This window comes from Tachypleus tridentatus, chromosome 13 (genome assembly GCF_004210375.1).
Source record: "Tachypleus tridentatus isolate NWPU-2018 chromosome 13, ASM421037v1, whole genome shotgun sequence".
NCBI classification, from domain to species: domain Eukaryota; kingdom Metazoa; phylum Arthropoda; class Merostomata; order Xiphosura; family Limulidae; genus Tachypleus; species Tachypleus tridentatus.
In genome coordinates this window covers 31,426,258-31,438,847 of record NC_134837.1, presented here as the reverse complement: position 1 = coordinate 31,438,847, position 12,590 = coordinate 31,426,258, and the positions used below count along the sequence as shown (strand labels likewise).

Below are 12,590 nucleotides of genomic sequence, written 5' to 3'. Positions count from 1 at the left end.
CAGATAAAGAATTTTCTCAAATTCAGAAGAATTTTTCAGAATGTTGTAGAAATTACAAGAATTTTCTGGAATATTGTAGACCTTACGATAATTTTCAACAACCTTTTAGAATTTCCTAGAACTTTCCATAGTAATATATATACAGAGGCTCACCACTCACCACATCAGCTTAGTTTTAGCTACCTAAGGAACACACAGGCCTATCTGATTTGATCAGAGATGGCATCAAGAAACTGCAAGAATTCTCCAGACGCATTCTGCTATGTATGTGGCCAGTTTATCAAGACAAGAGCGAAAACGTACTCTGTGACAGCATCTGCTGAAACGTGTAAAGCCTACAAGGCATATTTCAGCATGTCTGTCGGGGATCAAGACAAACCCTGGGCACCTAATTTTACCTGCAAGCACTGCAGAAAAAACTATAGAAGGTAAGACAGAAAATATAAAATTTATATTATACAAATTTTAGTCTTTTTAAAATTTAAATATCTTTTAATTTATTTATTTTCTTTTTAATTTCCAAAAATATAACATAAAATATTTTGTATGAACCTCTTACACATTAGTTGTGGATAAAATAAATTTATTCTTCATAATAACAATTTTCTTTTCTTTTCTTTCCAGGATGGTACAGAGGGGAAAAGAGAGCCATGAAGTTTACTATTCCAAGAATTTGGCGTGAACTCACTAACCACTCAAGCAATTGATACTTCTGCAAGGTGGACCCTTTCAAACGTCGGACTGGCAAGAATGCATCTGTTATTATGTACCCGGACCTGTTGACAAGGAGTCTGCAGCCTTCAAGTACCTTCGAGACTTTTTTCCTAAGCTGTCTGAGGCGAAGGTCAGAGCTGGTGTCTTCGTTTGACCACAAATATAGAAGTTCCTACAGTGCACAGAATTCCCCAAGAAGCTCAGTAGGAAGGAAAAAAAAACTTGGGGCAACTTTATCGCAGTGGTTCGGGGCTTCTTGGGCAATCACAAGGCCGAAAATTATGTTGAACTGGTTGAGGTTCTGGAGAAGAACTACGACAAAATGGGCTGCAGGAGGGTCCCGAAAAGTCCATATCCTTGACGCTCAACTTGATAAATTCAAGGAGAACATAGAAACATACTCAGAGGAGTAAGACTTTGAACGCCGCTACAAAGGAACGTATAAAGAAAACATGATGTGAGACTATATTTGGTGCTTATACGTCAAAGTGATTCACATTATAGTTGCAAATCTCGAAAAACTACTCACTTCTAAACATTTTTGTATAACTTTAGTATAAATACATGTAAATCTTGATTCATATGTTGTTTTATTCAGACCTTATGTAAATGAAAACGTGCTAATTTGCCCGTTTTTACATAAAAAATAGGTTAATTTCTAAATGTCATTATCCAGGTCACAAAAGCAAAATTTGAAGGGAATAATGGCCATTTTCTGTACTTTTATAACATAAGCAATTACGAAATGACACATGCTATCCACAAACAAAATTTGTGTTACATAGCGCAATAAATAAATAATAAACCACAAAGGTAAATATTGTTTTGTTTGTTTGTTGGAAAGTACGTAATTATAGTATGGGTTATTCATACAAACAACGAAACTTGAATTTAGGGTTATAAATCCACCGAACCACAAGTGAGTGATGTATATATACATGTATACACATTCTAAAGATTTCAAACAACACATTTAATGAAAGTAACGTTAAAGGAAGATTGAAATTTACTAACAAGACACGTAACACTTGTTTCGTGCAGTAACATTAGTACTGTGTCCCTTGAGAAGCACTTGAGATTTAGGCCCTGTCTTAATTTGTTCCACAGTCTCTGCATTTCGCTGGGTCTTCCATTTCTCTTTTTAGGATACACACATATCTTGTATTCTTTAGCCACAACCTTCGCCAAAATGTTCGCGTATTTTGTAAAGATTAATAACATTATTGTTAAAATGGAACACAAATACATTCAGCGCTGTCAAACTGAAAAATGCACCTTATGTTAAACATCTACGTATGTAATTTGTATAGTGAGGCAGGTTCTATGGAACAGAAAGCAATTTTATCACACACCTACAGAAGCGGTTAGGGGGCTTTATTTGTAATTTGAGGGTCGCGGGTTCTAATTGAGTCCTGCCAAACATGCTCGCCCTTTTAGCCGTGGGGTCATTATAATTCAACGGTCAATCCCACTATTCATTTGTAAAAAAGTAACCGAACAGTAGTCTTCCACTGCTAAATTAGAGATTGTTAGCGCACGTGGTCCTTGTGTAGTTTTGCCGCGAAATTCATAACAATTCAAACCATCTATAGAAAGGTATTTCACCTATCACAACGAAGCCTTACAAAAACATATATAATGACAATATACATCACATTATTATAAATAGCGTTTGTAACCTTATATCAGTTAGTATTACACATTCAGTACTTGGTTAGTCTTCCTCATTTTCTAATAACATTCGCAAGGCGACGTCACATGCTGTCGATGAGTTTATTGACGTAATTCGCTGTTATTTTATCCCAACTTGTCACAAGTAAGTATTACTACTCAGCTACAGTAATTGGTTTACTGTTATTGTTAGCAGTCCTTTCCAACGGTTCTCACATGAATTGCAATATGGAGACTTCTCTGGTCATGACAATCTCGTAACGTTGTTCTGAAACAATACGCGCACTGTGTGCAATGGCATTGTTATTCTGAACCACAAAGTTATTGCCATACCTTGTCCTAACATACAGCAGAAATATAAAATATCCGTGTGATGCCTGTAGAAGGCGCCATTGACGTTTCCCTAAAGAATATGAAGATCAGTTTTTACACCACAATGAACAATTGCCCAAACATCTACTGCATCATCTCCTGAGGGAAATACAATCTTCCCTCAACGAGTAAATGACAAGCACAAATCCTGCCATCAGCCTTAACAAGCTGGAAACAGCGCTTATCTGATAAGATGGAATATTGTCAATATTGTAAACTGTAAATTAAACATGCTGTTTTTCTCAATTAACACGGTAAGGGCAATGAATTCTGGTTAATATCCGTTTGGAGATAGTTCTTCGTGCAAAATAACCTTATTTGGTCACTCTCCTGTTCAAGTGTTCTTCTGAATGTGTTCGTTTCATTCCTGTCAAGTTAATCTGATCAAAATACTGTCATCTTGAGCAGTAGTTTCTCAGCATCTATCAGTAGACTTTACTCAAACAACGTTTTCTGTAGTCTAATGACGTTTCAGAGTTATAGTTACAGTACATTAAAAGTACCCTAATGTTCTAGCAATGTTCATCTGCGTCATGTCATTTCTGTACTATCGAACAATTGGACGCTCTATAACTTCTTGCACGTGACGAGACATGACTCTACACCAAGTACATAGAAATTGTTTGAACAAACGTTGATATGTTTCGAAAAGATTATACCAAAAGCACACCCTTTTATATAAGACGGGTGTGTATGTGTGTGTCTTGACTTACAAATGCTCAAAACAATTGACACAGACCAGAATAATAACTCGAACATGTTTGTCCGATCATACTCTACTACTGTTACTATTTAGGCATTTACTCAAAAAATAATCCATGCATGTAGACAAGAACGTGATATAGAAGAACATGTAAACATTTTGGACAAGGTTGTACACATATCATTGCTTAATAATATTACTTGAAAGCTCCTTTCCATGATATAGTTTCCTTCTGTATATCATTCAGTAGTGCCAGTACCTAATATTAATTGAGACTATACATTATTCGGTAGTACTTGTACATGATATGACTTGAGACTGCACATTATTCGGTAATACTTTTACATGATATAACTTGAGACTGCACATTATTGTACTGAGAACCTGATTTTTTCTAGATAAACTATCTGGTCTTTTAAAGTTTATAGCTTATTATATTGTATTACACACGAATTACTTTCATATTTATAAAGATTAATTTATTTATTGGGTTTGGTATGTGTAAATTTACGGTCACTTTAAGTTTTCTGAACAGGGCACAATCCAAGAAATATTGTTAGTATTATGGCTGAAAATGTTGATGATAGCTTGTTTTGTATGTTTTGGAATTTCGCACAAAGCTACTCGAGGGCTATCTGTGCTAGCCGTCCTTAATTTAGCAGTGTAAGACTAGAGGGAAGGCAGCTAGTCATCACCACCCACCGCCAACTCTTGGGCTACTCTTTTACCAACGAATAGTGGGATTGACCGTCACTTTATAACGCCTCCACGGCTGAAAGGGTGAGCATGTTTGGCGCGACGCGGATGCGAACCCACGATCCTCAGATTACGAGTCGCACGCTTGGCCATGCCAGGCCTTGATGATAGAGAAAGTGCCTAAATGACAATTATAGATGATCTAACCAGTACAAGTAGTGAGTTCTTAAACTTATTTATATTGTGAATAGTAACATGACCATTAATTGTCTTATATTTATATATTCTGATTAGTTTTACAAAATAATTTTGGTAAGTTACTTACATTAAATACATTCAATTAAATAATAACACCTAATTATAGTAAATAATGTATGTTTTATTCTAATAGTTTATTTTAATTATACGAGTTCGAATACTTCAAAGAAAATTATTACAAAGTTCGTACATAGAACTTCAAAATGTTTTTAGTATTAAAAAACTGCTCTTATTGAACTTGAATATGTGGAATAGGAAACTGTTACATGCACTTTTATGAAATCATCTCTGTTTTAGCAGTAATCTGTTGAAAGTAATTATTATTTCTACAAAATGCCGCACATAGAGCCGATATTTTTGTCTCTAGTTTCCTTCTCACATAATGCTACATCTTAAATAAAGTCTCTGACCAATTTTGTCAAATAATGTCAAGTTATACAAGATATAAGGTATTAAGATTGACATTTGTTTTCATGTTTGGCGCTACCACGGTGACAATGGCACGAACAAAAATCAAGTCACAGATTTTTTATCCATAGTTTTTACTTCTGTTCATCATAATAGAAAAAATCTAATAAAATATTTTAGAAGTAACGTCTACACAAGATTTTGATAATTGACAACATGTCACACCTTATCTTAAGGAAATCGTAAAAACAATCTAAATTCAGGCGAGCGGTCGGCCTTATTACAGTGTTAATATATGGATCCCTTTATTAGACTGGACGTTCATGAATCATTCATGATAGAGAAATGTAAAGAGTTAAGAATGTTTTGTAAAAGTGGTGTTTCACAACGAGTAAAGTAGCAGCTGGTGAGACATAAAGTAAATGAAGGAGAGATACTCTCAGGAGTCTGGGTAAAAGGTGGCATGGTTTTGGAAGGAGCTTTGCAATGTATGAAGCCTGTTTCTTTTCTATTATTGAAACTAAAAATGTAGTGACGATTAAGGAAAAGAAATGGCTTTGATACACCCACTTAAGTAACTCACTTCAGTCGAAAATATGAAAAAGCTATGCAGAAACCAGAATAAACTGATCTAATTAAGTAATATGTAGTAAAACATATGCCAGTAAATATTCGTTTACCAACATTCTCTCTCCTTAGGATAAATTCGTTCCAGTAACTATTCCATTTGTCTTCATAAGAACTCATTTCGATATAAAATATGGAGGGTCCGTATTATAAAGTGTTTCACTGGTTACTGTTTCTCGTTACTGTTCACGTGGAATCCTCACGTGCCATGAATCTGGCCAATAGGATTCTTTTAAGAAAAAGAACGTTAAGTAACATACGAAATTCATGAGGTTTTATAACTTTTCATTTTTGTTTACAGGTATCGTACAGTCAGATCGGCAAAAGTACAACAAATTACATTGCATCTAAAAATGTTACCTTATTCAGAGCAACGTCAGATGACCAATTGAATAATTTTTATCGCTATTTTTTATTATTATTACCAGAACAATCGATTCGGTTGTCTTAGTTTGACGTCACAAGCATCTATACTCGTTCTCGATTTTCAAAGAAATTATATAAAGACGACTTCACTTCTCCTATTGGAAGAAATGCCACGTGTATGTTGTTTTTCTTATTTAGATGAGGGTAGAGAAAAACTTATTCAGGCAAGTCACGTCTTTGATTTCGGGAGTGGTGTAAAAGAGGCGGTGCAGCAGAAAAACGTAAGAGATGTCAGACGTATATGGCATTGCGTATGTAGAAGGTTCTGCCGTAGACATCACTATTCTATATGCCTTACAATGAGTCAGAAATAGCGTAATCGACTGTTGGCAACGTCTGGAAGGCAGCTTGTTTAGTGGAATACAGTAACTTTTGTTCAGCTTTTCCGAGTCGGAAACGCTAATGTAATTTTCCAGACGGATTGGTTATCTGCGCTAAAAGTAGATGCAAAAATGGAAGAGAAACACATGTCAAGAAACCTCCATCTCTTTCTCAGCATTATGGCATTTCAAAAAAAATCTTTTATTTTCTGTCAGCTGGGGCGATGAGTCTCAGCTATGCAGGGGAAAAAATAGAATATGTTCTGAAATCAGGAAAATAGTTCAAATGTGTTGTTTTTCATGTAATACACGTATCTGTGGAATTTATAAGTGTGCACATGAATAAAAACCAAGTTACACGAAGATTTCAAATTTCGTATTCGAAGAAAAAATATTTAGAAATCGTTATACATCAATATACGTTTTTTCAACGTCTTTGCCGATATTCATAATTGTAGAATAGAAATTGCAATGTAAACTTACTGGAATCTATCGTATCTATCTATATGTGCTTAAAGGAGTTTTTAACTTAAGTGTCAAGGACACTTGTCCAGATGTGATTGTTCATATCGTGAATTACATAGTGACGAGGACATCGATTTCATGGCTACCCACAACATGTGAGTTAAACAGTGGTGAGAATGTTGGTGGTTCAGAGATTACCAATCCCGTTTAAGTTTAGCAATAGCAAAGACACTGATTTAAAGATTACGAATCACATTTGAGTTACACGGTAGCAAAAACACTGGTCCAAAGGTTACCAATCACACGTGAGTTTAATATCAGCAAGGAGATTAAACTAGTGTTCTCGACAATATTTTAACTCATTTGTGATTAGTAAAGGCTATTTCCTGAACCAGATGTTGCCATTTGTACATGAATTAAACAATGACAATAACAATGGTTCAAACACTGTAAATTACATAATAATAACACTGGTTCAAACAATGTCAACTACACTGTAAGTTACATAATAACACCGGTTCAACACTATTAACTACACCGTAAGTTACATAATAATAACACTGGTTCAAAGACTGTCAACTACACTGTAAGTTACATAATAACACCGGTTCAACACTATTAACTGCACCGTAAGTTACATAATAATAACACTGGTTCAAAGACTGTGAACTACACTGTAAGTTACATAATAATAACACTGGTTCCAAGGTTACTAAACACATAAGAGTTAGATAATTGCAGGAACACTGGTCCGTATATTAGCAAATGAATAATACATGTGAGAAAGGTAATAGTATAGTTTATCTTTAGGCCCAAATAACTTCGAACATAAGCTTTTATTTCTAGGCATTTCAGTTGTATGATTTCTGTACATTTGTCTGTTGCCACAGATGCGAGAAATAATACCATGGGCAGTTTGTTTACTATTTATATTCTTGGTATGCAGCAAATTTTCTACCACTCACGCGAGGTGCAATGCCACCATAAATAAACTTATAATCGGATGAATATATCTCTAGTACTTCTGAAAACACATCTGTAGGGAGAGATCGTTTAGTAATTTAGAACAATGGTACACAACATGTCAAAAGAAATCAGTACATGTGTATATTATATTTATATTTACATACACATAATACTGATTAACGTAGCTTTCTAAAAGTTTGAATAGGATTGATATAAGCTTTGTTTCTGTGTTAGAAAGCTTATACTTTAGAAAATTCACATGGTAGTTAAACAGGACAGACATTTAAAATTGTTTAATGCAATAAGAGGTAAATAAGTCCAAAATACAAACCAGTATTTTTAGTGTTAGTGTATATGGTGTAAATTAAATTTTATCTGCTGTTTTAGTCACAAAAAATAGGTTGATTGACGAACATAAATCTAGTAATTGTTTCTTGTGAAACGGTGACGTTTCTGGGGGATATTATATCAATAGATTATCACAAACATCATCTGGCAGGATCGTAAAACGGTGACGTTTCTGGAGATTATTATATCAATAGCTACATTATAATAAACGTCATCTGGCAGGATCGTGAAACGGTGACGTTTCTGGGGGTTATTATATCAATAGATTATCACAAATGTCACCTGGCAGGATCGCATTTTATGTAACTTGATATTCGTAGCTTTAAGATTCGAGTTAAAAACACAACTGACATGAAAATAAGTCTTTGTTTTGTTTGTTTTGAAATTTCGCACAAAGCTACTCGAGGGCTATCTGTGCTAGCCGTCCCTAATTTAGTAGTGTAAGACTAGAGAGAAGGCAGCTAGTCATCACCACCCACCGCCAACTCTTGGGCTACTCTTTTACCGAGGAATAGTGGGATTGACCATCAAAGTATAACGTCCTCACGGCTGAAAGAGCGAGCAAGCTTGATGTGATTAAGATTCGAACCCGCGACCCTCAGATTACGAGTCGCACGCCTTAACACGCTTGGCCATGCCGGGCCGAAAATAAGTCATTCCTGTATCCTTCTAAGACCCTATCTAATAGAAAATACAACTTTTCCAGGCACAGAAATAAAACGTTTTAAACACAGGCTTTAATTTATGGAATTGCAAGTTTTTATACAAAACGCTATCAAGAGTTTGTAAGTTTAGCTCACTTTTCATACAACTTATGATAGTGTGGTAGAGATTTTAGTAAAAAATATAAAAACGCTAGGATATAATCAATTATCTGGTTTTAAAATATAACTCCATTAAGTCAAGGAAAATTAAAGATATTTCTGCTGCATTAAAAATTTGTTACGAGCTTCTAGAGGCTTGCATTACTTAATGAGTCTATATATATGTGATATCTTTTCCTCCTGATGTAAGGAAACAAACACTTTTCCCGGGGAAGACTTATAATATCCTTCGTATTATATAAACTGAGAACAGACTTACTGCAGCGTTAGTCATTACTAGGATTAAATCGTTGATAGAGGAGAAAAGTTATGGAATAGATCCAGAGAACTGCGTATTATTTCGAAATGAAATTACTCCGCTAAGGATAAGAAATAATATCCAAAATAGCGCAGAATATCTCTTGTTCTTTCTACAGCTTTCATTCCATTAAATATTAAAGTCTGCACTGAAGCTGATTTGTAAGCATTATAAATTAATTATTAAGCGAAGTGCCCCTAGATAATTATGAAACCAACACCGAGTCTCATAGAACAATAAAAAAAATATCTAATTTCCCTTTAGCCGTGTTACAAACAGTTTGGTTTAATAAGATCCGCTAACGTTTATTATAATCATGAGCTATAAACATTTGTAAAGTTTATTATCGTGCCCATAACTATTTATAAACTGTTGTGTGTGTTTTAATGTTGTTATAGCTATTACTCATAATTCAGTGTAAGTAGGGTTACCTTAATTTGTTTTGACGTAGACACTTAATGCCTCATTCTATTAAAAGGAGAATAAAATCCAAATTAAGAATATTCTAGGTCGTAATATCAAGTATGTCCGTTACAAAACTCAGTATGTAAGAAATGTGCTTAACATGACACTAAATAATAAAAAACCTCAAATTTACAATTTCAGGGAGGGTGACTAAGTCGAACTATCTTGAGTTAAAGACTGAAATTAATTTGTTTCTTTTTTTTAGTAAACGTAATCTTACATCATTAGCACACGTATGTGTGTGTATATATATAATATACCTTTAACTACGTTTTCGTTGAAATAGGTATGAATTTTAATGTGGCCAAACTTAAAGAAAATAATTAGCCTAACATTATTCTCATACGAAACTGTTGTAAAAAGGCATATTGAAATCAATAAATGGTACTTCAAGAAGTTACTTAAGACAAGGCAGATAGACACACAGATAAGATAAATTTAAGTATGCAAATACACAATGAAGTTATTCTAATGTAACTTTATCACTAAAATAAACATAAGCACAATGTGCGTGAAATATACATAGTACAGTTACTTTCCTTGTCCTTTTATTTAGAGCAAAACCACATTAGACTATCTGTTATGTGCACTTAAAGGAATCTAATCCCACATTTTAACGTTGTAAGTCCGTAAACTTACTGCTGTCTCACCCACGGACTTTTGTTTGTTTGTTTTGGATATTCGCAGAAAGCTGTAGAGGGTCTTATGTATAACCGTCCACACTTCTGAACTGAAAGACTAGAAAAAAAGAACTCTGTGTCAAAGGTTAAAAATGTAACTTATAATTCTTAATATGACTCTGAATTTGACAGCCTCTTTTAGTAATTTATAAGAAATCAACCTTACGTGTGAGATGCGATTTTTTCATAACAGGGCATTAATTGCAGACTATAGGAGGATTCACAGTCTAGTATATTAATTTGTAGGCCACACCTAACTCCAGTAAACTTTATACATTATAGTAAATCTTCTATATTATATATAAACATAGAATAAAGATCTCTATTTAAATGTTTTTCAGCTTTGAACGAAAATATTGTAAGAGGAAAAGTAGGACATGATGATATAAAGGAAGATGAAAGAGAAAGCCTGAAAACTTTCAATTCCACTTCAGCAGAATCGGAGGGTTTGAAACATCCTACTTTCGGTGAAAATATTCCAAAAAACGTCACAACACAACTTGGAAAAAGAGTTTACCTGCATTGTGTGGTTCACAACATCGGTGACAAAACAGTGAGTTCTAATGTAATGGTAGTAACATTTTGTTTATAAATGTATATATTTTTGGAGAAACGTGCAACATACAGCTTTGCCACTTGACATTTTTTCACACGCAAAAAATATATTTGTTTGGTTGTTTTAGAGCAAAGCCACATTTGGTTGTCTGTTGTGTCCATTGTGTGGAATCGAACCCTGGATTTTAGCGTTGTAAGTCCTGAGACTTGCCTCTGTCTTTCTGGGGGCCCGAAAAAATACATACGGGCCACTTTATGAAATAAAAGAAAACATTGATCTCAGTGCATGTTGACTTCGAATACGATCAATTCGATTAATTTTAAGGATACAGTAGTATTAATGCAAGTCACATCAACTGTTCAAGATGACCTTTGAACATTTCAACAACAACAGACATCAGATGAGGTAGATCCTATAGTCAATTAACTTAGTATTTCGAAAACTCTTTAATATCGAAGTCAAAGTTCCAGTTATATCTACAATTTGATCAACTTTTGTTATTGGGTTATACTTATTACAGAGAATTCCACTCTTCACCATGAACCCTAAACATATGTTAACCAAAGTTTGGTTTGTTATGAATTTCGCGCAAGGACTATTTGTACTAGCCGTCCTAAGTTAGCAGTGAAAGACAAAAGGAATGGTAGCTAGTTATTACCACTCGCCGCTATCTTTTGGGCTATCAACGGCTATTTTATCAACGAATAGTGGGACTGACCGTTACAATATAACGCCCCCACGGCTAAAAGGGAGAGATTATTTGATGGACAAGAATTCGAACCCGCAGATTGCAAGTCGAGCGCCCTAATCACAACGCCATGCCAGACCAGTTAACCAAAGAGAAATAAGCTGGACCTATATCATAATGAATCAAATAAATATTAAGGTAAATCCTAATAGACAGCAACATCTAGTATAACTTCAATGCCGGGCATCGTGTAATGCTGGATGTGTTTTTTGTTTGTTTATTTACTGGGTAAATGCAACAATTTTGACATCGTTGAATAAATGAATATGCTCTGACATCAAAACTTTTACCCATTTAGCTGCATTTGTTAATTACATCACACAATAAACAAATACAATTTTTAGATCTCTTTTAGCGCCAACTGTTATCGAATTTTGTTATAACTCGATTTCGGAAGTGTTCTTAGATACTTATATCAACAACCAATGTTATATGCTGTATGATTCTCTCACCACGTATAAGTTTTTCCCAGCGTTATTTCGTGTCACCTATGTACTATTTTGTGATCATTAAATTCCAAAACTAAGTTTTCAAGATAAATAATTATTAGAAACGCTTTTCTTTAATTGATTTTGAAAACCAAGTGTCAGGTTGTTGTTTACAGTTACTAAATGTTCATGTCGGTCTCAGTATAAACTATTGATTTCATCTGATACTTGCTTAGCATGATTCGTATTGATAGCTGATGAGGTTTTAAATAACTTTAATTAATTGTAAATCAATCATGTGTTATCTTCGCTCGTATAATCTCACGGTCAACGTTGCTTTTGTTTTTTTTTGTTTTTTTTAATTTTGCGCAAAGCTACTCGAGGACTATCTGCGCTAGCCGTCTCTAATTTAGCAGTGTAAGACTAGATGGAAGGCAGCTAGTCATCACCACCCACCGCCAACTCTTGGGCTACTCTTTTACCAACGAATAGTGGGATTGACCGTCACATTATAACGCCCCCACGACTGAAAGGATGAGCATATTTGATGTGACGGGGATTCGAACCCGCGATCCTCCGATTACGAGTCGAATGCCTTAACCACCTGGCCATACCAA

At 34.6% G+C, this 12,590-nt stretch overlaps 1 protein-coding gene across 1 annotated transcript in view; it reads left to right on the top strand.

The window, feature by feature from the left end:
* Nucleotides 1-12,590, top strand: part of LOC143237400 (neurotrimin-like) — a 201,336-nt gene that overhangs the window by 139,864 nt on the left and 48,882 nt on the right. The window contains exon 2 of the mRNA XM_076476625.1: nucleotides 10,583-10,794. Coding sequence (XP_076332740.1) covers nucleotides 10,583-10,794 — 212 coding nt within the window. The remainder of the gene's footprint in view (nucleotides 1-10,582; nucleotides 10,795-12,590) is intronic.